The sequence below is a fragment of the Anomalospiza imberbis genome, chromosome 28, assembly GCF_031753505.1.
Source record: "Anomalospiza imberbis isolate Cuckoo-Finch-1a 21T00152 chromosome 28, ASM3175350v1, whole genome shotgun sequence".
Taxonomy (NCBI): Eukaryota; Metazoa; Chordata; class Aves; order Passeriformes; family Viduidae; genus Anomalospiza; species Anomalospiza imberbis.
In genome coordinates, this window is record NC_089708.1 from 1,729,244 (window position 1) to 1,756,358 (window position 27,115).

Here is a 27,115-nt window from a genome sequence, read left to right on the forward strand (position 1 = left end):
CATGTGGTGTCCTTTGTGGATTGTCACCAAAAGTCACTTCTCCCACTGGGACAGAGCAGCGTGGCCTGTGCTGGCTGGGGCAGTCGTTCATCACCTCGCAGGCATTCCCTGTGCTGCAGGTTCCAGGACCAGAGAGGCATTGGAAAATTGGAAACACTTTTTCCTTGTCTGGGAGAGCTGCAGCCCCAGCTGACAGACTCAATGTGGAAAATCTGAGTCCTTTCACTGGCACAGGTGCCCTCTCCTCTCCTCTCCTCTCCTCTCCTCTCCTCTCCTCTCCTCTCCTCTCCTCTCCTCTCCTCTCCTCTCCTCTCCTCTCCTCTCCTCTCCTCTCCTCTCCTCTCCTCTCCTCTCCTCTCCTCTCCTCTCCTCTCCTCTCCCCTCCCCTCCCCTCCCCTCTCCCCTCTCCTCTCTCCCCTCTCCCCTCTCCCCTCTCTCCCCTCTCCCCTCTCCCCTCTCCCCTCTCCCCTCTCCCCTCTCTCTCAAGGAAGCACTTGGAAAACACCGTGTGGCTGGCAGGGCACAGGAGGCTGGAAAAGCCTCCGTGGGGGAGGACAGGGGGAAGTGGGGAGTTTGTCCCCTCTGGACTGTGCCTGGGAGGTCCCCAAGAGCTGGGAAGTGGCAGAGAGCAGGGCTTGGCGTCCTCAGAGCCGGCAGGATTCACTGTGGGGATCACAACTCCGCCGTCTTCTCGTTTCCAGTTTATCCCTGTTTCCTGAGAAATCTGCAAGCCGGAGATTTGGGATTGGGGTGGGGGTGAGAAATGAGGCTGCCCTGCCACCAAGGAGAGCTCCTGTTCCCCCTGGGCAGGCTGGCACCTGCCAGTGGGAGAGCGATGGGAACCCACCCAAATCGAGCTCCTCGTGGATTTTCATCCGTGTCTCCTTGCCCTCATCCGGTTGGAAGCTCAAGTTCCATCTCAGTATTTCAATTATAACTCAGGTGTTGTAGGCGAGAAACAAAGAGCGTTAACTTAAATGTCACGTGAATTGTACAGATATTTGTAAAACTCCATAAATAAAATATATTCTGTAATGACGGAGGGTCCCAGGCGTGCTCCAGCAGTGAAACCCTCCCTGCTGGCGGGGGACGGAGGGGTGGGAGCGCTGCTGGCTCAGGATTTCTCCAAGGGGAAGGGCTGGGTGATGCAATCCCGGTTTTCCAGCTGGATTTCCGTGGCTGTGCAGTGCGGCACAGCTGACGGAAGGTGGCACTGACAACCCCCAGCCTGCCCGCATGGCACGGCCTTTGCGGCTCCAAAAACCCTTCCTTCATTACTTTTATATATATATATATATATATATATATATATATAATTATTTTTAATCTATCTGAAATGTATTTCCAAGCCCTGGTTTGGCTGCGAGATGTGGGATGCTGGATTTGTCCCCAGCTCACACGAGCCAGGCTCCTGGCAGGGTTTGTGTCCTTGTTTTCCTATCCTCCGTTAGGGGAAAAAAAAAAAAAAGCAAACTTTGCTTTTCTACTTCTCCTTTTTTGCCTTTTTCTACACCATTCCAACCCCCCAAATCTGCCAACCCTGAGCAGCAAATTCAATTTTTAGAAACCCTGTTGCAGCTAAAGAAACCAAATCTTGATATTCTGATGTGTTTTATATTAAAAAAAAAAATTAATGCTTGATTAAGCAAGGAAGGTCACAGTGAGCATCAGACTTGCTCCTGCTCATCAGCACTTCCAGGTTTCCACTTTCCTTCTGCAAAATCCTTGTGTTCTGCTGAATGCCTGAAAGCTGAGTTACCTCAGAAAACGCTGCTGGATGGGGTCACGGAATTCCTGGCGTGGTTTGGGTTGGTTAAAGCCCATCCAGTGCCACCCCTGCCGTGTGCAGGGACACCTTTTACTCTCCAACGCTGCTCCAGCCTGGCCTTGGGCACTTCCAGGCATCCAGAGGCAGCCACGGCTCCTCTGGGAATTCCATCCCAGCCCCTCCTCACCCTCACGGCCGGGAATTCCTTCCCAATACCCACCTAACCCTGTCCTCCTTCATCTTCAAGTGGTAGGAACAGACCATTGTCTGCTTTTCCTTTCCCTCGACAATTTTCCCTTTAAGGAGTACCAGCTCTGGAGCCAGGCTGGGAGAGCTGGGAATGTTCACCTGGAGAAGGGAAGGATCCAGGGAGAGCTCAGAGCCCTTCCAGAGCCTGAAGGGCTCCAGGAGAGCTGGAGAGGGACTGGGGACGAGGGATGGAGGGACAGGACCCAGGGAATGGCTTCAAACTGGGAAAGGGGAGGTTAGACAGGACCCAGGGAATGGCTCCCACTGGGAAAGGGGAGGTTAGACAGGACCCAGGGAATGGCTCCCACTGGGAAAGGGGAGATTTGGGTGGGATATTGGGAAGGAAAGTCCTTTCTTAAGGACTTTCAGGCACCTTTCTCCATGTCCAGCCTGGCTTTTTCCCAAATGGAACACACCGAAAGCGTGTGTGGGAATTTTAAAACCCCTGATGTGACGCTCCCTGAAATTTCAGTGTCCGCTTTGTGCGGGAACCTCCCGGATGTGTTTCAGCAGGGAGAGGGACTTGGGACGAGGGATGGATTCCCACTGCCAGAGGGCAGGGCTGGATGGGATACTGGGAAGGAATTCCTGGCTGGGAGGTTGGCGAGGGGCTGGGCTGGAATTCCCAGAGGAGCTGTGGCTGCCCCTGCATCCCTGGAAGTGCGCAAGGCCGCGCAACCTTGGACAGCGGGAGGCGTCCCTGGGCACGGCAGGGGTGGCACCGGCCGATCCTCACGGTCCCTCCCACGGCAGCGTGGGGTCCCGCCGCTCTCCTCCCGCACCAGCGACGCTGTGGCCGCGGGCTGTGCCCGGGGCTGCTCAAACCGCCCCAGCGCCATGCCCGCCCTCAGCGCCATGCCCGCCCTCAGCGCCATGCCCGCCCTCAGCGCCGCCGCCATGTTGCCCCCCCCCGTTGCTTAGCAACGCCCCCTTCCCCTCCAAGATGGCGGGCGGGGCGGGGCGGGCGTGGCGCAGGCGCGGGCGGGGGGGGGGGCAGAGGGCGGAGGGCGGTGTGGCGGCGGCGGCGGGGGCGGGCCGGGGGGAGCGCAGCGCCGCGGAGCCGCCGCCGGGGCAGCCCAGCGGGTCCGCCGGCAGCACCCGCGCGGCCCCCCGCTCCGGGTGAGGGCAGCGGAGCGGGGCACGGCGGGGAGCGGTTGCCGCCGCCGCCGCCGCCGCCGCCGCCGCCACCATGTCCGGGCGCGGCCACAACAAGCTGCCGACCACCGAGCGCATCGTCAAGGGTGAGGGGGCGGCGAGGGCGCCCCCTGCCTGCGCGGGGGGCGCGGGGGGCGAGCGAGGTTTGGGGGCAGGGGTCCCCAAGCTGGGGGAGCCCCGAGAAAGGCGAGGGGAATATGCCTGGTTTGTGGGGGGGGCACCTGGTTTGGGGGAGGCCGGAGGAAGGGGGGGGGGTGAAGCGTGGTTTTTGGGGGGGCTGGTCCCAAGCTGAGGGAGCGTGGTTGAAAGGGGGCGTCTGCAAAGTGGGGGAGCCCGAAGGAAAGGGAGGGAGGCTGGCTTGGGGTGTCCCCAGGTTGGAGGAGCCCGGAGAAAGGAGAGGGAGAAGGGAGCGTGCTATGGGAGGAGGGGGAGCCGGGTTTAGGGGGGCATTCCCCAGAAATATGGGGGTGTGCCTGGTTTGGAGGGGGGGGTCCCCAGGTTAGCGGAATCCCACTTCCACCCCCCCCCGCCCCCCGGCTGGGGAAACCCGGAGAAAAGGAGGGGGATGCCTGCTTTGGGTGAGGGGAACCTGTTCTGGAGGGGGAGCCTGGTTTGAGGGGGGGTCCCCAGGTTGGGGGAGAGCCGAGAAGGACGGGGGGGGCAGCGTGATTTTGAGGGGGTGTTCTGGCGGGGCACCCCCGTTAAAGGAGGGCCCGGGGGGGGCCCGGGATGCCTGGAGTGGTGAGGAGGGGGTGTTCTGGCGGGTGACCCCCCCGTTAAGGAGGACTCTGCTCTGGGGGGGTTTCATCCCCTGAGTGGGGGGAGAATGAGGGGCACCCCCAGGCTGGGAGCAGGCTGGAAAATCGGGGAGAGCGTAATTTGGGGGGTCATCCCCAAGAGAGAGGAGAGGGGGAGGCCTGGAGCAGCCGGAGGGGGGTCCAGGGGGACAGCCCCCTTAAGGGAGAGCCCTGATGGGGGGGTCGGGCTGGGGGGACACCCCCTGTTCTGTCAGAAACCTCTTCAGAGGAGTTGAGGGGCCTTTGGTTTGGGGGGCATCTGTGGTTGCTGGGGGGCACCTGGGGTGATGGAGGGCATTTTTAGCCCCCCCTGTTCCAAGAGGATGCAGCCCCCTCCCTCCATTCTGTGGGATGGGGGCCGTGGGCACAGCGGTGCTGCCTGGCTGGGGGTGACAAGGAGGGGTGACAGCAGGGGACATCCCTTTTTTGGGGGGAGGGAATCCCCATCCTGGCCTGGGCCTCATCACACCCCCAAGATCCTCACCCCCAGATTGGGGTGCTGAGCCCCTGCTTTGGGTGGAACTGGGGTTCCCCTGAGGATCTGGGGGAAGCGGGGGATGAGAGCCCTCCCTGCCCTCATCCTGCCAGCCCCCCGTGTCTTTCCTCCCCCAAATCCCTGCTCCGTGTCTGGATGCCCCGCGGCGGGTGCCAGCTGGCCCCCTCTGCGGCCCCGTTATAGTAGGTACTATTTTGGAAAGAGCAGAAGACACCGAAGCAGTTAATGAGGAGAGAAATACGTTAGCGGAGAAACTCCTGGATCAGGAGGAGGAGGAGGAGGCTGGGGGGGATGCACATTTCGCTGCCCTAATTGATCTGGTGCCATCCTCGTCCCCATGCACCAGGAACATCCACTGGGTGCCTCAACTTTCGCCGGCAGGCTCCAAGTTACACAATCACCCCGTTATTAAACCTCCTCCCGCCATGGCTTCCATCATTCCGGGCCGCTGGAAAGCAGCGACTTCCCAGGAATGGTTGTAATCCTCGGCCATGGAGGTGTACCCACCACCACGCTGCCATCTCTCCCTTCCCCTCTGGATGTGTCCAAGCCATTTTTTATCTATTCATTTATTTATTTATTTATTTGTTCCTTTTTAGCCTTTAGCCTGTCATGTGGCCGATCACATGTTTGATGTTAATAACCTCAAACCCAGGGAAAGGGGATCCGGGTGGCAGCCGGAGCGTGGAGGCCCCTCGGGCTCCGGGAAGCTCCGTGCTTGCCCACGGTGGGAGGGTTTTTTTTGGTTTTTTTTTTTTTTTAATGGGAATAATCCCAGAGCGCTCACGGATTTGGGGGGATCCGGGGTGTTCCCGGGGCCGTGCGTGTGGCGTGGTGATTTGTAGGTCTCCGGGCAGCCGGAGCGGCCGGTGCTGTCCGTAAATCTCCTGCTAAATCCCAGGCAGCTGCCTGTGTTTAGGTTGGCCTTGTTCAGGAAAGGTAATGGCAATGCAGCCATTATGATTCAGCTGAGTCGGCCGGATCCAGGCGCTCTCCCTGTTCCTGGCGCTTCCAGATCCCGGGAATCCCTGTCAGGGATCCTGCTGGTTCCTCTCAGGGCTTTGGCAATGCCACAAAAATCCTGCTAATTGCTGTCCTTAATCCCTGTCCAGGTGGGGTGGAGGCTCAGGGCCTGCTCACTCCGAAATCTCCCCGAAATCCACGTGAACTTCCCAAAGATTGCTTCTTATCCCCCCAGGTGCGCTCAGTGCCTGTGGAAATTTGGGGAGAAATATCTCCTTCTCAGGCCGGGGTTGTTGTTTAAAGGTGGTGACATTGTTCGTGGTTATTAATAATTAAAAGCTGAAGATAAAAGCTCGTTTTGCTCCGTGGAAAATGCCTGCAATTAAGTAGGATGTGGAATTTTAACTATGTTTAACCTATATATTTACATCTCCAGGGCCCTGCAGAACGCCTTAGCTGTAATTACGTTTAGTCAGAGGAAATACAGTTTTCGGCTAAAACTTGTACTGGGGGAGCTTCATTATTAAAATCACAAATTTTGGGGTGTGTCAAGCATTGATTTTTATTAAAATCTTGAATTTTGGGGTAGGCCATGAATTGCTTTTTTAAAAAATCTCCAATTTTTGGGTGCTTCAGGATTTTTTTTTAATTAAAACTTTGGCTTTTGAGGTAGGTCAGGAACGGCTATTTTTAAACCTCTCATTTTGGGATTTGTCAGGAGTTCCTTTTTATGAATATCTCAAATTTTTAGGTGAGAATTGCTCTTTGTAGCACAGTTTTAGCAGGAAACTGGTGGTTGATGATGATGGAGACTATTAATGTCCAAATGTTGGTCTCCAAAGAGCACTTGGGAAGGTTCTGCTGGAAATCTGAGGGATTAGGGAGTCTGTTTGTCTGCGTTAGCCCAAAACTGGGCTTGAATTACCTGGTGGCTCCATGGGATTGACTGCTGGATCCACATCCTACAGAATCCCCATTATTCAGGCAGGTGGGAACGGTGCTGCTGCAGTGGATGGATCCTAGAGCTCAGGGTGTTTAAAGGAAACCTGCAGAGCTTTTTTGGTCATATTTGGTTGAATTTTGTGGTCATTTTTTGTTGAATTTTGTGCACCTGCTCCATTCTTCCTGCAGGAAGGTGTAAAATCCTCTGGGAAGCAGAGCTGTGTCCAGTTGCATCCATGACAAATCCTTTAAAAACCTGGGATATTGGTATTTAGACACCAGAGCAAATAATCCACCGGGATTTTTCTCTATCCGTGTGTTACTATTTTGTGTATCATGGACAAAACGTTGGGAAGCTGCTGGGCCGGGCGCAGCCGGGATCCAGCGCCCGCTTTTCGGAGCTGATGTTGGAAGTCAGAGACATCCTTAATTCCCACCCTGTCCCAGAGTGCCTGGCTGGGATTCCTGAAGTGGGTTCCCGCTTTTCTGAGAAGGGTGAATCCCAGGAATTGTGGTGTAAATCTGGGGCTGGTGCTGTACCCAGAAGTGTCCTGGAAAGGGGCAAGTTTTCCCAATTTGTGCTTTGCTGTCCTTTCTTAAGGACTTTCAGGCACCTTTCTCCATGTCCAGCCTGGCTTTTTTTCCCCCAAATGGAACACACCGAAAGCGTGTGTGGGAATTTTAAAACCCCTGATGTGACGCTCCCTGAAATTTCAGTGTCCGCTTTGCGCGGGAACCTCCCGGATGTGTTTCAGCAGGGAGAGGGACTTGGGACAAGGGATGGATTCCCACTGCCAGAGGGCAGGGCTGGATGGGATACTGGGAAGGAATTCCTGGCTGGGAGGGCGGTGAGGGGCTGGGCTGGAATTCCCAGAGAATCTGTGGCTGCCCCTGGATCCCTGGAAGTGCGCAAGGCCAGCTTGGAGCAGCCTGGGATAGTGGGAGGTGTGGGATAAGGGGTGGAATGAGGTGATTTCCAGGCCCCTTATCCCCCACCCCATTCCATAATCCACGATTCCGTGCTGTCACTGACCTGTTTCACACCCAGCCAAGGTTTTCTGGGAACACTGGGAACATCCCATAGCCTCAGTGACACCTCCACCCTCAGCCCAGGTGGAATGTCACCCGAGGAGCCTCTCCCTCCTCTCAGTGTGCCTCTGGAGCTGCTGGAGGCACGGAGAGAATCCCACGGGATTTGTTCCACGAGGCTCCCGCAGCCTCTGGGGAGCCCAAACCCAGCCTCAGATCAATCGCTGCCTCCTCGGAGAGTTCAGAGGCTGTTCCAGTTCATCTCGCTGCCTGAAGATGCTTTTGGGGGATGAAAAATGTGCAGCTTTCTTCCCACCTTGTTTTTAATATCATCTACAACTCTGGGAGCTCGAGCATTGGATTATCTCCAGGTTGGGAGGTGCTGGGAATTTTCATCACGGAGCAAGCGCCGATACGAAAGTCAAAGTAGCTTTTTAATTGAGGAAAATCTTAAATTTAAAGGAGATTGTGGGGTTTTGAACTCACTGGTTGGTTTGGCTTGATTAGTGTTGGTGTCTTGCAGGAATTAAGGGATACTTAGGGGGAAAAGGAGCTCTGAAAATGGCTAAAAATGGAATAAAGGCCAAGGTCCATGTGCTCGGACCTTGGGATGCCAAGGGAAAAGTGCGAATGCCACCAGGGTCAAGACGTGGAGGGGGATCCCTAAAAAGCAAGTTGTGTCATAATACAGCAACTTGGCTGGACAGAGCTCAAGGAGGTGTGGGGTGAGGCAGTCCTTAAAGCAGGAACCCCGTGGGATCCCATGGAATTACTTGGAAATGTGGTCTTTTGGGGGGGGTTCTAGAAAAAAAAAAAACCCAAAACTTGACCAAGTAATTCCAGTATTCTTATTATTGTTATATATAAACAGGAAAGAAGCTTTGTTACCCATAAATGGGATGTGCTGGGAAAAGGGGCTGGTTTGTGGCTGAGCCAAGCTTGGGGCTGATTTTGCTGGATCTTGTGACATTTCATCCCAAAAACGAGTCCAAAGGCAAATATCTTGGGATAACACAAGCTGTTCCTCTCCAGGGTGTTCCTGGGATGCCCCAAACAGGGCCTGAGTTGCCTCATTTTGGGCTCAAACTGCCACATCTCTGGATGCTGGGATATGGGGATGCTCTGCTGCCTAATAAACGTCCTAATGAATGTGCTAATTAACAGAAATGCTGGTGGCAAACCCCAAACCCAGCCTTGGGCACCAAACACCATTGGGGAACATTGATAAAGCATCAGGGCACGTGGATTGGGCTGGGATTTATCCGTTCCCTCTGGGAATACCAGCAGCTGGAGGTGGGCAGGGCAGTAGGGAAGGTCGTGCTCCCCAGGATTCCCCTGTTTAATGTTATTTTTGTGCCTATCAGGCCGGGAAAGGTTAATCCCATTTTCCCTGCTCGAGGCCTTGAAGGGCCTTGTGGCAATAAATGAGCCCGGATTAATTGGATACCGTGCCAAAAGGGTATTTTTTTATTTAATGAAAGCTGTCAGAGTGGAGAGAGGAGTGGGTTTGGGGCTGCTCTGGCTGCACAGGCAGGAGAAGGGAAGGCTGTTCCTTAGGAAGTAGGGCAGGGTGCTGGCTTAAAATAGCTCTGAGCGCTGGGCTGTGCTGAAGGAGCTATTTAGGTAAATCCTGGGGTCTCAGTGGGGGCAGAGCTGCCTGCTAATCTAAAGATACTCCTTGGGGATCTATATTTGTCCGGGATCCTTCCCAGCTTGGCCGGTTTTCCAGGTATTCCCTGCCCGATCCCGCCGGGGACGACGGCCGTGTTTACGGGACGGGGATGGCTCGGATCCTAATGGAATCAGACATCATTAAGCAGCAGGAGTGAGGGAACGGGCCACGTAAAGGCATCAGCGTTATCCCATAATGCAGGGCTTGGCTTCCAGGGGCTCCTGGAGGCTGGCATGGCCCTGCCAAAGGTGGCACAGGAGAGCCGGGTCAGGTGTGGAATCCTGGAACGGTTTGGGTTGGAAAAGGATCTTAAAGCTCACCTCATTCCACGTTCTACTATCCCACGTTGCTCTAAGCCCCATCCAGCCTGGCCTTGGACACTTCCAGGGATGGGGAATCTGCAAATATCCTGGGAAAAGCCCTCAGGACAGCAAGCGGGGGGCAGAGGGAGTGATGGGTTGGGGCAGAGTGAGGTGGGGGATGGAGGGTGGATGCTCCTGTGTCAGAGAGTGCTCTAAAGAAAAGGAAATCTCAGTGCAGATTTTAAGGATTTTCCTGGCAGGAGGAGGAATGTTGGGCTGTCCAGGCTGTTCTCCTGATTTTCCAGCCTCGCTGCTGCCTGGTGAGAGCATCAGGGCAGGGGTGGGATGAGGTGATCCTTGAGGTCCCTTCCAACCCAGACCTTTCTGGGGTTCTGGGATCTCCTGTTTCCACTGGGGAGCAGAGCTGGATGGGAGCATGAGGAGCAGTGCGATCTCCTCTGACTGGGAGCCTCCCTGAGGAGCTCAGGGGGGTTGTTTCTCCAAAATTCTCCACCAGTCTTCCACCTGGGGGTTCCTTTTGGCATGGTGGGCCTGTAAAATAAGAGTTTAAAGCACTTTCCCTGCTCCAAGGAGGATCTGGGGAGAATTTCCCAGGACGAATTTCCCAAGCAGTTCAGGGTGAATTTCAGGAGAACAGGAAGAAGTGGTGTCAACCTAGATTGCTCTAGAAAATATTCCCTTTTATCAGCTGCTGAGCATAGCAAGACGTGGTAAAATGGCTTCTCAAACAGAATATTATCCCAAAGGTGTTGTCTTGGAAAAATACCACGAGGGTTTCCTGGGGGAAGAGTGACCAGGGCACAGAGGCTGGAATTGCTGCTTCAGCAGTAGCTGGAGGCTCCTCTCATCCTGCTCCATCCCTGACACGTGCAGCTCTGGGAAGCTGCACTGGGACTGATTTATCCCATTTTTTTTGGGAGCTACTCTTTGTTTTGCAAGACAACTGCTCTGGCTGATGTCCAGTGTGGCCACCAGGAAGATTTGAATTCTTTGCAGCTCCCTTTGGACCGTCAGCACCTCGGTGTGGTCTGAGGTGATGTGTGGGTAGAGATATTCCCAAACCTGGGAATAAGCACCTTGCAAGGAATATTTTATCTGCATCCAGCGAGGATCCCACTCAAGGTGAGGGTTTGAGGCCTGGGATGGGGAGAGAAGAGAAACCAAGGCCCTGATTGTGTCAAAATTCATCATTTTGTGCTCACATTTCCCATTTATCCATGCTGTGACCACCTTTTGCAAACATTGGCTGCTCCAGCAGGAATATTTCTGGGGGTTGCTTTGTCTAGGATTCCCACGTGGATCAGCCTGTCCCCTGGAGTAGGATCTTGGAAGGACACAAAGTTGTGTTTGCTTAGAGCAGGTTTGAAATGGGATCCAGAAGCCCCTTGGGAGCTGCAGCAGGGTCGGGTTCACATTCCCGGGATTTGCCTTTTCCACAAAAGCCCCGCTGTGCCTCCATTAATGATCTATTAGTGGCCGTGCTGGAACCTTGGCAAACAGGTGGTGAATTTCCCTGCCTGCTGACATCTAGGAATCCCCTCCCTGCTCCTTTGGGGAGCTCACTTTTTTTTTTTTTTTTTTTTTGAGTAGCTGCAGCTGTTTGCTTTAAACTTCCTCCTTTTCCCTCCTCCTTTTCCTTTTCCTTTTCCCTCCTCCTTTTCCTTCCTCCTCCCTTTTCCTCCTTTTTTCCTCCTCCTTTTTTCCGCCTCTTCCTTTTCTTCCTCCTCCTTTTCTTCCTCCTAGTTTTCCTCCTCCTTCTTTTTTCCTCCTCCTCCTTTTCCTCCTCCTTCTCCTTTTCCTCCTCCTCCTCCTTTTTTCCTCCTCCTTTTCCTCCTCCTTTTTTTCCTCCTCCTTTTTTCCTCCTCCTTTTCTTCCTCCTCCTTTTCTTCCTCCTCCTTTTCTTCCTCCTCCTCCTTTTCCTCCTCCTCCTTTTCTCCTCAGTCTTTTCAGAGACTCCCTGGAATCCCACTGATGAGAGGGAGACGCTGAGTTTGTTGAGTGATGATTTTCTGGGAATACATTGATTTTTAACCTCTGGAAAGTTTGTAGAGCTGGAGGGTGTCAAAGAGAGAGGTTTTCCAGGCTGGAATTGCAGGTTTTTGGGCTCTGCTTGGTGAGCTGGCACTCGGTGATGTCCAGAGCCCACATCCCTGGCACAGGACTCGGCTCTGGACTGAGTGGCTCAATGACAATCCCAGGAAAATCCGCATCAGTGCCGGTCATTAGGAGCCAAATCTGAGCTGGAAACTTGATGGGCCTTGCAAGCAAATGTGGATTTTATCACTTCAGGAAGGCTGAGGGTGCTCACTGAGAGTATTTTTGAGGTCTGTGATCCACAGGGAACTTTGGCAGGAGCAGGAGCCAGACCAACACCGCGGATCCAGGTCTGGGTTCAGCTTTGTTCCGGAGTCAGGGCAGGGTGTGGGATGTGAAGAGCCCTGGCTGCCATGCCAGGAGAGCTTTGTGAGCAGCTCTGCTGCCTGGGAGCTGGTGCCTGGTGTGGCTTAAGTCACCTCTGTTCTAATTAAACCCTCCTGGGTTTAATCCTGCCCGGCTCCACCGGGAGTAGAGTTCCAGCTCCACCTCGTGGGACCGGCACTGCCGCCTCTGGAATCAGCCAAACCTTGGCCCTCAGCTCTGCTGGGAAATCCTCCTCGGCAAAGGCACCTTGGTTGGTCCTGGCCTCGCTGTTTACTGGCCAAATTCCCAGCAGAACCAGGATAATCACCTGCTATCCCACAGATTTTAGGGAGCCGTGAGCACAGTTCAGGAAGCTGAAAGGTTTCAGTGCCTGTTTCTTCCCTTTGAGGGTGGTGAGGCACTGGAATGGTTTTCCCAGAAGGTCCCTTCCCACCCAAACCATTCTGGAATTCTGTGATTCTGGGATATTTCCTTAGAAATTCATGGCTGGCCTTAGGTCTGTGTGGATTTTTGGCCTCTTGGCTCGACTTTCTGTGGGAGCCGCGAGCGCGGCCGGGGCCGTGCTCTGTTTGTGTTTGCATTTCCATACACAGAGCTGTCACCTGCTTTTTTTAGCCTTAAATGCACCTGGCTCCTGCTCAGCCCCGGGGCCTGCCAGCTTCTCCCAGCGTGGCCTCAAATTTTGGGTGTTACTCTTGGGAGCTGATGAGGCAGGGACAGATTTGCTGCTGGGAACGGCTCCGTTGCTTCATCCCAGCTCTGGTTTGGGCTGACTGTGACTGTCCCCTTCGAAGAAATCATTCATTCAGCTCGTACAATGCAGGTATTTTTAGGGTTATTGTGAGGAGATAATTCTGGTTGTCCTACAAAAAGGAATCCGTGCCCCCAGGTGAGGATCGGAGCCAGCTCTCCAAACCAGAAGCACACTGGGAGGTCGGATTCAGCTCCGAGGAGTTCTGGATAAAACTGGGACGTTATAAACTCCATCCGTTCAAAGGAGCTGCTGTTCCAGAGGAATTCAGATAACCCCAGGTCTCGTGGTCTTCCTGCAGCACTTCCAGGGCTGAGAAGCAGAACTCTGGAATTTTTTTATTTCCCCTCTATTTGGGAGTCTCTAGAGCTTCTGAAATCTGGAGGTTCCTTACCCAGAGCAAAAAAGAAGGATTGGAACATGCAAAAATTTGGGGGAAAACAGATGCAAATGGCAATAATAATATAATAATAGTAATTCCTGGCTCTTGCTTTTATTCAAGAAGGTGTTTACTTTATTTGGTGATTTTTCTTTGACATTAATGTTTATTTTAATAAGGGAGAAGTTAATGATTTCCTCAGGTGGGAGGTGATGAAGCTCCATTTTTTTTTTCCACAGAGCTCCTGCAGCTGGAACGAACAGTTCTGTGCCATGGCAGGGTCAAGCTGCCTGTGCCAGCCCTGGAAAATGACACAGATGATTTGTCAGGGCTTGATCCAAGCTTGGCAAAATCAGGATATCAAGCACACACTCACCTGGTTCTGCAGGTTCTCATATCAGGGCACCTCAGGGGAGAAAAAACCTCCCTGAAGCCAGGATGGGGATTCTTAAAGCAAAGACAGTTTTGTGTTTAACGACCAGAAATTCATGTGGTTTAATCATTTTGGGAAGAAGAAAGATTATTCCACAGAAAATGGGGTGGTTGCTGATAAACAGGGTGGTCAGGCATTGGGAGGGGGTGGAATTCCCATCCCTGGAGGTTTCCAAGGAATGCCTGGGCCTGGCACTCAGTGCTCTGAGCTGGGGATTGGTCACAGATTGGAACTGATGACCTTGGAGGGCTTTTCCAAGCTGGATAATTCTGGGATTCCAGCATCACCCAGCTGCTGAAATCCAGCTTGTCCTTTTTGGCCTGGATCTGGGATGGAGCAGCAGGAAAAGCAGGGTGGCTGGAGCACTGCTGGAGTGACAGTGACATCCATGCCCTGCCTCCAAGGGTTTGTTCCCCGTTAATGACTCTGAAAGCTGAAAATCCACCTTTTTCCCAGCAAAAAATGCCATTTCTGTGGCCTTTCTGTGCTGGATTTGTCCACATTATTCCCTCCGAGCCAGCTCTGTGTGAGCCCTGGACTCAACTTTGAATAGATGAATGTAGGTTAGGTGTGAATGGGAATAAAATATGGGATAAAAATAACGTTGGGCTGTTTCAAAATTGGGAAAGAGGGAAAAAAACCCCGCCCTGCTGCTCGTGCTGTGCCCAGCTCAGCCCTGGAGGCAGCTTCTTCTCCCTTTCACAGGGCTTTGGGTGGCTCCTGGTGGACTTTTCCTGGGAATGTTTCTACCTTTGCCGGCCCATCCGGCTTCCTCGGGTGTCCAAATCCTCGGGTTTGCCCCAAAATGTGCTTTTTTTTGCTGCAAAGTGCACCTCTCACCATCTGCTCCGTGCCGAGGAGCGAGCAGGGAAGGGGCTTTGTTTGGATCCGCTCCCAGATGTGCATCAGGAGCTGCAGGGAAACCTCTCTCGAGTTCGTTTTTGTGGATTTCGAATCCTGGGGGAATTCTTTTCGGGGGAATTTTCCCTGCAGACCCCGGGAGCGGCGTTTGGCCAGCGCTGCCACTCCAGGCACGGAGCTCCTGCTCCTTTTTCAGTAATGAATCCGCCTCAGCTGCTCCGTGCAGCCATCCAAGGGACTCTGGGATACATAAACAATCATTTGTGGATCACTTTGTTTTTCTCTTCCGTGCCACTGGCTCTGTCTGGAGGTGGGGATGGGGCAGCCCTGATGAAGCTGAATTTTAAGTGCATTTTAAGGACAGAGGTATGGAATTGTAAGGACAGGAGGAATGGGGTTTTTTCCTGTGGGATTTTCTTCTAGCACTGAGGGATGAGCGCTGCTGGTGGTGGAAAAGCAGCTTTTTCCCAAATTCTCCCATCCTTAACTATCCACGTCCTCTCAGAGTGTTGCAAATACCCCCTTGCTCTGGCCTGGCAAATAAAATCTGTGTTAATTTGGTGGGAAATGGAATTTTGCCCTGGAGTCCAGCAAAGAGATCCCTTTGATTTTCCTTTTAGTTTCCTTTTCATTTTCCCTTGGGTTCACCTGACTTTTAAATCCATTTCACACCTCAAACTTTGCTTGCTTTTGTGTCCTTTTGTTGTGGATTGGCCCTCGGCAGGTGTCCTGTTGGTGGAGCAGGAATTGCCTTTTCCTGGCGGTGGGTTTGGATGCCCTTGGAGGAATTCTAAACCCCCAAACCCGCAGATTTCACTCTTCAAACAAGACTGGGTGCAGCACTCGGGTTTGTGTGCGGAGGGAAGGTGGCACAGAGGTCACGGGGTTTAATTCTTGGAATGTTATGAGTGGTTTATCCATAATTTTCATTAATTATTTGGGAGCTGGCTGTGAGGATGAGCTAAACCCTCTGTGTCTGCACTGCCTGGGCATTCCAGGACCAGCCATGGAATTGCAGTGACAGGAGCAATGGATTTGAGCTGAAAGAGGGGAAATGTAGGGTGGATGTAGAGAAGGAATTCTTCCCTGTGAGCGTGGGGAGGGGCTGGGATGGAATTCCCAGAGAAGCTGTGGCTGCTCTGGATCCCTGGAAGTGTCCCTGGAAAGCTGGACAGGGCTTGGAGCAGCCTGGGGTAGTGGAAGGTCCTTCCATCCCAAGCCATTCCACTACTCTGATTTTTTTTTTTTTTTTTTTTTGGTGAGATAAGGAGTTATCTCCTCATTTTTCAGATAGGAGCAGGAACTGGGTGAGTCTCTCCACCCTTCTCAATGCCCTGGAGGTACAAAATTCCAGGTCAGTTTGCTCTGAGGGCTGTTCCAGCTGTCGGAGAGCCCAGCCTGGCTGCAGGAGCATCCTCTTCCTCCTGTCCAAGAGAATGGAGCACGGATAAGGATAAAGTCGAGATATTTAATTAAAGTGGGGTGGCTGAAACCCTGGCAGAGCCAAGGAGGAGCCGGTTCCTGGTCGTGCCCAGCTCCTTGTGGGAGTGGAGCCGTGCAAAGCCAAGGAGGGAACTTACATAAAAGTTCTTGGCTGAAGCCTCAGATTTGATCTTGCATAACTTTGCTCGCCAGGGCTACCAGGGAAGGGCAGAGCCAGGAGCTTCCCGTGGATCTCTGGATGGGCAGTGCTGTCCTGGGGTTACATTCCATCTTTGCTGAGCTCTCCAACCCCACTTCTGGGGCTTCTCACTTCCTTGGTGTGGCTCCAGAGGTGTTGGTCGTGCTTGAGGGCCTGGAGTGCTGGGGGATGTGGAGGTGAATGGTTTCTATTTCTCTGTTCTCTTCCTTGTAAATCCTCTGCCCTCCAAGTGCTCCCCGGCTCCCTTTGGAGTCAGATGGCAGGTGCCAGAACAACCACAAGGTTTGTAGCACTTACAAATCGTTTTCCAGCCTCTCAGTGTCCCAAAAAAATCCCTCGTTCCAAGTCCTGGACTCGCATTTCCACCCAGCTCCTTTTGCCCTCCCTCATCCCAGCTGATCCTGTTGGTGTCAGCCCCACATCTTCCCTCATTTCCTCCTGCAGCTCTGCCAACCCTACAGAGACCCAGAGGGGAGGAATCCTGCAAAATGATTTTTTCATCCATCTCCAGAGAGGTCTTTTTTTTTTTTTTTTTTTCCCTTTTGGAGCAGAGCTGAGCAGTGGATGCAGAAAAAGCCCTGCTCCAGCCCGTGTTGGTTTAAGCAGCTCTGGTTTAATTGTCAGCTTGGTGGGGAAGGCTCTGGAGCGTTCCAGGCACGTGGGACACGGAGCAGAACTTCCAAAGGGATCGATGAGAGCAGGGCCACCTCGTTGCAGGCACCAGCTCCCCTTTCAGTAGAGCCACTCCTGCAGTTCCTGTGATTTGAAAATTGATGTTCAGCTGTAAAGAATCTCTTGTGTTTCCTCTTGGGGGTTTTCAGGGTAAATTGCTGCTGGATTTGCATTTAAAAGGGAGCAGTGGCACCGCTGCTCTCCCTGTGTTATTGGGCCAGCTCTATCCTGGAAAATTCAACATATTTTAGTGTATCACGGGCTCGTTCAGGTTGGAGGAGAGCTCCAGGATCACCAGGTCCAAGCTGTGCCCCGTCCCCACCTTGTCACCAGCCCAGAGTGCTGAGTGCCACTTCCAGGTGTTCCTTGGACACCCCCAGGGATGGGGACCCCAAACCTCCCTGGGCAATCCCTTCCTGTATTTAACAGCCCTTTCCAGGCAGAAATTCCTGCTGATGCCTCCCCATCCCAGCCTGAGGCCGTTCCCTCTGCTCCTGTCCCTGTTCCCTGGGATAAGATCCCAAATCCCCCTGGCTGTCCCCTCCTGTCAGGAGCTGTGCAGAGCCACAAGGTCCCCCCTGATCCCCCTTTTCTCCAGGCTGAGCCCCTTCCCAGCTCCCTCAGCCGCTCCTGGGGCTCCAGCCCCTTCCCCAGCTCTGTTCCCGGCCCTGGATTCACTGCAGTCCCTCAGTGAGGCTCCCAGAAGTGGACACAGCCCTCAAGCTGTGGCCTCAGCACTCTGCTGGGTGATGGATGAGGACAGGGATTTGATTTGCATCCCAGGTGTTTTCCTGTGGGTGTGAATCTGCCTTGCACCACCACACGCTCCCGGGAGAAGTGGAATGATGGAAAGATGGTTCATGATGCAGTGTGTGGGTTCCTTGCTCACAGAGGCTCTTGGAGGTGCTTACTCAGACACAGACTGGCACCACCATCGCTAAAATCCCCGTGAAAGACCCGGTGCATTCCAGATTTTGGGATATTTTGGGGGATGCCAGGCAAGGGTGAGATGCTGTGTCCAACTGCCCGCATCCCTACAGACTACAGAGCTTCCAGCATTTTTTGGGGGAGGTTTGTGCCTTGTCCCCGAGGCTGGGAGGGTGATGCCAGCTCCCTGTGGGATCTGCACTGGGATAAGAGGCTTTTCTTGGAGCTCTGGGTGGAGCATCCCAAAACAAACCCCATCCCAGCATCTCCTCCTCGTCCCAGCTGCGGCATCGCTTGGCTGGACTCGTTCTGGCCCTGCCATGGCCAGGGGATGCTGAAAGGGCTGACCCCAGAGGGTGAGGAAATCCTGCTTTTTCTGATTTTGGGAGGAAATGGAGGGTCTGAGAGGATCCTGGGGTAAGATTCCCATCACTGCATGGATCACAGGAGCTGCTGGCAGCCAGGCCATGCACTTGGGGCTGTCACACAGGGTTTATTCTCAGTCCTTCCCAAACATGCAGGCCTGATTCCTGGAATTAATTTTAATTCAAGACACTGTATAGCCATTAAATATTACACCAGGGTCATGCATGCTCCCATCTTTTTTAAATCAGCCAGGCCTGGGAGAAGGGAGATGAGGAATTCAGATTTTTACTGAAAACTGATTTTTTTTGTTCTGTTTTTTTTTTTTTACTTCATTTCTGCTAGAGGTCACCTTCTCCCACACCATCCTATTCCCTGCCATGAAATAACGATGACGATGATAATAATAGTAATAATAATGACAATAGTAGCAGGTTTTGATGGGGTGTTTTCCATCCAGAGTTAAAAACTAAGGAACATGCTGCAATTAGCTGAGGCCTTAACTTACCTTAAATATTGGATTCCATCAAGATTTCCAATTTCTAATCTTGAAGTGAAGCTTTTTGAGGTATCGGGGCAGAGAGGAGCAAATTCTGCTTTTTGGGGGTGAAGCTTTTTGAGGTATCGGGGTGAAGAAGAGCAAATTCTTCTTTTTAGGGGCGTGTGGTTTCCTGATAAGGAAAAATTGTACATGTTGGTCCTCTTACCTGGCTCTCTGGTTCCTGCTTTTCCTGGTTTTGCTGACATTTCCATGGAATTTGTTCTAGCTTCGAGCGCCGACTGTCCCCTTGGGATTGGGAAGCAGCTCTAGGACAGGTACAGGTGGCCTTTAGGCTGCACCAAGAGGGATTTTAGCCAAGCTGAGGGGTGAATCCAGCAGCTCTGTCAGCTCAGCTCTTCTCTCACTACTTGAGAGCATCATTTCAGTGGAAATTCCATTTCTGGGTGTCAGCCCGAGGCTCGGAAGCAAAGCCTGTCGTTCCCTCTCCCCGAACAGCTCCGCGTTGCTGACTCCTTCCCTTCCCTTGCCTTTCCAGCTGTCCCATTCCCTCCCACGCAGCGGCTCACTCTGAAGGAGGTGTTTGAGGATGGGAAGCCGAGGCTCGACGTCCTCAAGAGCCACTTGGTGAAGGAAGGGCGGCTGGAGGAGGACGCGGCGCTGAAAATCATCAACGACGGCGCCGCCATCCTGAGGCACGAGAAGACCATGATCGAGGTGGAGGCTCCAATCACAGGTCAGAGCTCAGGGCTGGAATCCTGAATAACAGCCTGGATAACCCCAGCAGGTTTTTTTGTTTTTTGCCCTGTTCCTTCCACCCACAAGGTTTTTTAACTCTGCTGAGCTCTCAGAAGAGAGGGTTTTGCCAGTGCTCGCTCGGAGCGCGGCCGCGCTCTGCTCCTCGCTGCTGTCGTGACCTTGCTTTTCTTAGCGTGGTAATTCTGTCCCTCTTTTGTGCTGTTCTTCCTTCCCCAGTGTGTGGTGACATCCACGGGCAGTTCTTTGACCTGATGAAGCTGTTTGAAGTGGGAGGATCACCCAATAACACCCGCTACCTCTTCCTGGGGGACTACGTGGACAGAGGCTACTTCAGTATAGAGGTGACCAAGGAAGTGGAGCTTGGGGGTGCTGGGGCTAAAGGAACCCAAAGTGTTGAACCTCAGTTAAAATGCAGCTCAGAGTCAGTTAAATACAGGTCAGAATCAGTAAAATGCAGCTCAGAATCAGTAAAATGCAGCTCAGAATCAGTAAAATATGGCTCCAAATCAGTAAAATCCAACTCAGAGTAAGTTCAAATGTAGCTCAATAAAATGCAGCTCAGAATCAGTAAAATACAGCTCAGAATCAGTAAAATACAGCTCAGAATCAGTAAAATATGGCTCCAAATCAGTAAAATACAGCTCAGAATCAGTAAAATGCAGCTCAGAATCAGTAAAATACGGCTCCAAATCAGTAAAATGCAGCTCAAAAATCAGTAAAATTCAACTCAGAATCAGTTCAAATGCAGCTGAGTAAAATGCAGCTAAAATCAGTTAAACCCAGCTCAAAATCAGTTCAAATTCAGGTCAGAATCAGTAAGATGCAGCTCAGAGTCAGTAAAATACAGCTCAGAATCAGTAAAATACAGCTCAAAATCCGTAAAATTCAACTCAAAATCAGTTCAAATTCAGCTCAGAATCAGTAAAATGCAGCTCAGGATCAGTAAAATACTGCTCAGAACCAATTCAATGCAGCTCCAAATCAGTAAAATTCAATTCAGAATCAGTTCAAATGCAGCTCAGAATCAATTAAGTGCAATGAGAATCAGTTAAATACAACCCCAAATGAGTTTAATATCACTCACAATAGTTAAAATGCAACTCAAAATCAATTAGATTTAACTCAGAAGCAATTAAATGCAGCTCCAAATCAGTAAAATGCAGCTCAAAATCATTAAAATTCAACTCAGAATCAATTAAGTGGATCTCAGAATCAGTTAAATACAGCCCTAAATCAGTTTCATATCGTTCAGAATAGATAAAATGCAACTCAAAATCAATTACATACAGCTCAGAATCAATTAAATGCAGCTCAGAGTCAGTAAAATACAGCTCCAAATCAGTAAAATCCAACTCAGAGTAAGTTCAAATGTAGCTCAATAAAATGCAGCTCAGAATCAGTAAAATGCAGCTCAAAATCAGTTCAAATTCAGCTCAGAATCAGTAAAATACGGCTCCAAATCAGTAAAATACAGCTCAGAATCAGTAAAATGCAGCTCAGAATCAGGAAAATGCAGCTCAAAATCAGTTCAAATTCAGCTCAGAATCAGTTAAGTGCAACTCAGAATCAGTTATATACAGCCCCAAATCAGTTTAATATCACTCAGAATAGTTAAAATGCAACTCAAAATCAATTAAATGCAGCTCAGAATCAGTAAAATGCAGCTTCAAATCAGTAGAATTCAATTCAGAATAAGTTCAAATGTGGCTCAATAAAATACACCTCAGAATCAGTAAAATGCAGCTCAAAATCAGTAAAATTCAATTCAGAATTAGTTCAAATGCAGCTCAGTAAAATGCAGCTTAAATCAGTTCAACCCAGCTCAAAATCAGTAAAATACAGCCCAGAATGAGTTCAAATGCAGCTCAGAATCTGCCCAAACACCAAACCCAGATCTCTCAGGCTGGATTTACCCTCCAGCGGAGTTCTGCATGGGATGAAGGCAATGCTGATAACTCAGAGTGTGACTTTGGGCAGGAAAATGATGTCCCAATCCTTGGATCCTCACGCAGTGACGGTGAAGTGGCAGTGATGGGGTTAATGCCTAACCTCTGCCTTCTGGGGTGGGTTTAATGTCACTTGGAGCTGTCACTCAGGGACAGAAGAGGGACAGTTGATGGTGCTGTTGCAGGCAACAGGATCCCACCAGGCAGTGGGAAGCAAATGTTGGAAAAGGTGCAGGGTTCAGGATGGAGCAGGAGGAGAAAGGGCCGCGTGCCTGAGTCACTGCTTCCCTCTGAAAACCCTGGAAGGGGGTCAGCAGAGAGGAGCAGAAGTCACCTGGGCTGTTGGGCTGTGAAGCTCCCTGGGATTCCATGCCCACGAAACTGGGAGGACAAAGGATTGAGTGGAGCCCCGTGGCTGCTGCTGGCTCGTGGAGACCTGGGATGGGACAGGAAGGGGACAGCTCTTAGCAAATGCCACAAACCCCAAGGGATTGCAGCCATCTGGATTCACAGAGGCAGGCCCGAGTGGAAGTGGAGCACTTATCCCAGTTGGAAGCAACATAAGGAAAGGCTTTTGGGGGAACAGGGGCCTGAAATGTGGCAGAAGTCAGCTGGAATAACAGAGGGAGTGATTTCTCTTGGAAAAAAGAGGCTGCAGGAGCAGCTGAGCCGCTGGCTCCGCAGAGGAATCTTCCCCAGTGAAAATTTTTGGGGAGGAACTGTCAGGGATGAGTGCAAGGGGTTCTTTGAAGGATTCTGCAGAGGATTTAGGGAGAGCAGGGTTGACAGCTTGAGCTCCAGCAGCCCCTGGCTCCCTTCCAGCCCCATGCTCTGGAATCCTGACAGGGAGCCAAGGTGTGACGAGGAGCAGCTTCCGGGGGAGCGGGGACGGATGAGGCAGAGGTGGGGCTGGGGCTGGTGGGATCTGTGGGATTTGGGGTGGTGCTGGCAGGAGGAGCCCCCCAGGGAGGAAGGGGAAGGACACATCCCACCGCTCCTCTGGATTGCTCAGCTGGGTTTGCAGTGTTCACCTGGAAAAGGGATTATATTCCAGAACAGCAGCTCCTTCTGAAAGAAAAGGTGGATTTTATTGGATTTTTTTTTTGAGCCTTCAAGTGAGAGGTGTTGGGCCCTGTGTCTGTTTATGGATTGTGTAGATCCAGGGTGGAAAAGTGCTGCTCCCATTCTCTGCTCTTAGCCCAGGATTGATCTGACACGGAGATTTTACTCTCAGATCTCCAGAAGTGCTGGGGATCAGCACCCTCATCTCTTCATGTTGGGATGATCACAGAATCATGGAATGGTTGGGGTTGGAAAGAATTTGGGGTTGGAAAACCCATCCTGTTTCACCCCCTGCCCTGGGCAGGGATACCTTCCACTATCCCAGGTTGCTCCAAGACCTGTCCAACTTGGCCTTGGATGCTTCCAGGGATGAGGAGTTTCTCCCAGCTCCTCTGGGTAACCTGTGCCACCCCCATCCTCATAGGGGAGGAATTCTTCCCAATACCCCATCTAAATCCCCTTTTAGTTCAAATCCCCCTTGTCCTCTCTGGCTGTGATAATATGGAAGAATTCCAAGACGATGTATGGCCCTGGAGAGCTGAGGTGGTGGGGTAAAAAATGTTTTATCTTTTATTTCCTGCTGCTTTTTCCTCTCCTCCTTCCCTTTCCCCCGTGCTGCAGCAGGAATGCCACAGATTCCCCCTGGAGAATCCCTCTGATCCCACAGCTCAGGGTGGGCTTTGATGGGCACAGCAAACACACTCCAAACATCAGGATGAGGCAGAATCTGGAAGTTTTCATTCCCATGTGCCTCTCCCTTCCACCTACTGCACTGTGCTGGGAGAGATTCCCACCTGGGTGTGCAAAATCTGCTTTCTGTAGTAAAACAACAGCAGGTTTGGAGTATCCCAGATGGAAAAACATCCAGGTTTTCCCTGTGGTGTCACCTCTGGGAAGGTGGGGAGCAGCAGCAGCAGCCTCGTGAGTCACCACACCAAGTTGGGCGTCCATGGGGAGATGATCCGAGCAGCTGGGGGTGTCCTGGGCAGAGCCAGGCCCTGGAATCCCTGTGGATTCCTTCCAGCTCAGGATATTCCATGATTCCATAACCGTGACCTTTTAGTGGAATGAAACAGGAGGGGATGGTTTAATTGCAGGAAACGATGCCAGAGTAGGGGCCAAGGAGGTGTAAGGGCCAGATTTCCCATCCAGGTGTTCCCTGTGGCTCCAGGTGTTTGGGTGTCCAGGTACAAGGAGGAATTTGTGGCTCAGACAAAACCTTTCAAACCCCAGCCCCTCCCAAGCCTCTCAGTTCATCAGCTCAGCTGGATGTTGGCAACAAATCATTCAACAGATTCTTGCTGGGCCTCTGGCTTAGGGAAATTCTCATTTAAAAACATGAATTCCCAGTGTAATGAGGCCATGGAGAGTGGATTGGTTGATGGTTGGGTTTTTTTTTTTTTTAAGAGAAAAGAATTGGGAGGGGAGAGGGGAGGGGGAGAACCGTGTGAAAGCTGGAATGCTGCTGGAAGGGGACTCTGGGGAGGGTTTGCTGTCCCAAACCCGCTGTGACAGCGAGACTGAGTGGCCACAGATCCCAGCTCCAGAGCGCAGGGCTGACAGGCAGCACGGAAATTGGGATGAACTCCCCCATTGGGCCCTGCTGAAGGATTCCCAGTGGGAAAAATGCTCCTTTCATTCAGCTTTCAGTCCCAAATCCCAGAATGGCACAAGAGAGGTCTGTGCTCGTGGTAGGGAATGACCATCCCGGTCCATGAAGCTGGAATACAAGGAATAGAATGATTTTGTTAAATTAGAAAGTGAATTGTTATGACCAGGAACAGAATCCATGGAAAGAGGAAATTTATCAGGAAAAGTGGTGTGATAATGGCATGCACCTTTCCCAGGCCAGTTCTACCAATCCAATTATCATGGGACATGTGCTGGCTGTCTAATTATGGAATTATATGTTAATCTTGATTTAATGCACTTTTTATCCAGAATAATATTAAAGAGATCCAGTCAGCCCTGTAAAGTGGGAGTGAAGGTGGATTTGTGGGCTGGATTTGGGAGTTTTGCCTCTGTTCTCACTCTGGCAGGCTCCGTGTGTAAAACTTCCTTACAAATGCCAGATTTTGGGAATGGTGAGAGAGGTCATGTTTGGGACAGGTTTGGCACCAGCCCCTCTTGCATTTTTGGTTTGCAAGTCCCAATTTCTCTTGGAATTCCCTCCCTGTGTCCTGCTGAGCTTTCCCATTCCAAGTGGATCAAACCCTTGGTTTTGGGCTTCGCACCAAGAAGCAGAATAAGGAGAGAAGGAGGTTATTTAAGATTATTTAAACCCAAAAAGCTGTGACTGCCTGGATTTGCTCCTTGGCTATTGCAAACAGGCAGTAATCAATTCCTGGGAAAGGCTGGGAAAGGGATCCCTGCAAAACACCAGGAAGCATCCGAGGCATGCAAGTGTAGAAACTCCCTCATTCCTCATTGCAGCCCCTCTGGAGCCCTCGAGGGCTCTTCTGTGTCCTTTACTCCGCGTCCTCCTGGTACCTGGCAGTCCCCACATCCCTGGGAAATGCCTCCAGCCACAGGGAATGGTCGCTCTCCACGTCCTTGGCGTGTCCAGGACGAATTGTGGTGCCAAATTCAACCCCACTTCTCTTTCAACCCCTTCAAATGTGTTTTAAAATCTCTCTTCTGCAGGCTGCCAACCCTCCATACATCCCAAACCCTCCCCTATTGATGCTGTATCTCTGCCTTGCTTTGATGCCAGGGCTGCTTCTTCCTCCAAGTAATTTGGTTCATTTATAGCAACCTCAGAGTTCTCCTGCCAGCCCAGAAAAGTGACATTTCTCTTGCAAACACAGGGAGGTTAAAGCTTTAAATCCCAGAATAATTATAAATGGTTTTATTGGGAGCATTCCTCCTGGTAACAGATGCAATAAAACATGGTTCTGCTACTGGCCTTGGCCCTGTTCTCTTTTGGAATTCCCAATTAATCAACTTGTTAATGTGGGGTTGAATTCCAAGTGAGACACAGGTGGTGCTTTACAGCTCCTTGGGGGTTTTTGGGATCAGCTGGGATGATTCATGCAGAGCTTACCTTGCAGGTTCAGTGCTTAAACACCACCAGATCTAAGCTGGCTGTGCTGGGAACCAACTGGGAACTGGTTCATTTGGGTTCTGGAGGTTGTTTCCAGCTGGTTCCCGGGGATCTGTGTCCCAGATTGGGAATTTTGGAGGGTGTAAAACAGACTTGGTGCTGGCTCCTGTTTCCCAGGTGTGTCCTGCAGCCTGTCAGCCTCCAGGGTAAGCTCCTATTAGAGACTCTAATCCAGCTCCTGGAGCTTGCTGTCTTTATGGATTGTCCTTCCAGCACTCCACAGCAAGGAGGGAAATGTGATAATGGCTCTGCCGCTGTCAGCCCGAGCACACCGGGCTGAGTGAGCCCTCCCTGCCTCTCATTCCTTCCCTCAGGCTTTTTTTGGGAAGCCAGCATGAAATATTTCTGCTACAAACCCCGTTTCAGCCTGACTCGGGTCTGTGCCTCATCAAAGGCGCTGGTTTTGCAGGTGTTGCCGCTCGCAGAGGGGATGTGGAAAGCCCTTTTCAAAGCCAGAGAGCTTTGCTAAGCTAAGCTTGTTTTTTGGGCTCAGCTTTTCCTGTTTTGAGCTTGAACTTCACATGACTGTAGCGTAAGCAGAAAAACCAGGGAGGGGGGAAATCAGTGGGGAAGGTGAAGTTGAATTTTCCGGGTGTTTTGTGGACAAATGTCTGCCTGCTCCTCTCGCTGGTCTCCATCCCAGTGGAACATCTGGAGCAAACAGCTGGTTCTGCTTTGCTGCTCTGCAAAAGGGTTTTTTTTCCTTTGGTTTGTGCTGGAAGCAAAGCTGCCCCCACCCAACCCCGAGCTGCTTTCTGTTGGCTGCGACCTCATTTGTCACTTCTCCAAGGCAGCCCTAATATAGAGAAATCCCAGTGGCTTTTCCCCACTTGGCCAGGAGAAGATCCACTGCCCATTATGGAGCTGGGTTCCACTTTGGGTGTCTTCCCAGAACCTCTTAGTGCAGTCTCAGGCTGATGAGTGCCCTGGGAAAGGATTTTATGACATCCCCTGTTTGTCTCTCTTGCAGTGCGTGCTGTATTTATGGAGTTTAAAGATAAATCATCCCAAAACGTTGTTCCTCCTTCGAGGGAACCACGAGTGCAGGCACCTCACAGAATACTTCACCTTCAAGCAGGAATGTAAGTATCAGCAGTGGGAGAAGGATTTGAATCCATTTAAATAATACATTTTAAAATATTTTTTTTTTAAAAAAGGTGTTGTGAGAAGGCGTGGGCTTCAACTTTTGTGCCTCTGAGTGGCATCAGAGCTGTAAAAACCTGTTGTCTTGTTTTCCTGCTCTTCTGCTATAAAAAAAAAACCACCCCAAAACCCAAATCTTTAAGTTCTGCTAAGCACCAAATGTGGCCTTTTGATTTCAAAGACTGGGCGTGGATGGAAGAAATGGGAGCTCTTCTCCCCTGATGAGCCAGGCACACACATCCTCCCCTCCCTGACTTCCAGGCCCAGCAACATGTAATCAGTGCCAAAAGCCTTCCAGCTCGGGATTGTGCAGCTGGGATCAGTGATTGGAGCTGGGAATGGGGGAAGGATTTGCTCCTCCCTCTTTGCACTGGGGAGGATCATTTACCTTTCAGGTGGTTTTTTCAGTTAAAAGATAGGTTTGTGCACAGCATTTGAGTGTTTTCAAAGCAGTGCTGAGGAAAGGTCAGGGAATGATGGGTGACTGTCATTCCAAGCAATAAAAGAGGCAGAGATCTCGATGCAGAGCTCCTTTAGGGAATTCTTGCTCAAGGACCCGACCTCAAGAGATAATTCTGGGCAAGGCACGAATCCAATCTTTATCCCATCAGCTCTGGGTGGTGTTGGGTGGGGGAAGGCTCAGAGGGGATGAATCCCTGTTCTGTTAGCTCAGGAATGAGCTGGAAAACACCTCCCAGCTCTGTGCTGGATGCTGTGTCCATCACCTGGACACGGGTGAGCTCCTGGTGAGCTGGGCCCA

General features: G+C 51.6%; 1 protein-coding gene across 4 annotated transcripts in view; it reads left to right on the forward strand.

Annotated features, from left to right (window-relative positions):
- Nucleotides 1-3,018: 3,018 nt before the first annotated feature.
- Nucleotides 3,019-27,115, forward strand: part of PPP3CC (protein phosphatase 3 catalytic subunit gamma) — a 38,123-nt gene continuing 14,026 nt past the window's right edge. For 2 of the 4 annotated variants that reach the window (XM_068174514.1, XM_068174518.1), the window contains exons 1-4: nucleotides 3,019-3,258; nucleotides 18,881-19,078; nucleotides 19,318-19,442; nucleotides 26,183-26,294. In XM_068174514.1, the coding sequence (XP_068030615.1) occupies nucleotides 3,207-3,258; nucleotides 18,881-19,078; nucleotides 19,318-19,442; nucleotides 26,183-26,294 (487 nt within the window). In that variant the 5' untranslated portion in view covers nucleotides 3,019-3,206. The remainder of the gene's footprint in view (nucleotides 3,259-18,880; nucleotides 19,079-19,317; nucleotides 19,443-26,182; nucleotides 26,295-27,115) is intronic. The other 2 variants (XM_068174515.1, XM_068174517.1) reach the window with 1 other exon arrangement.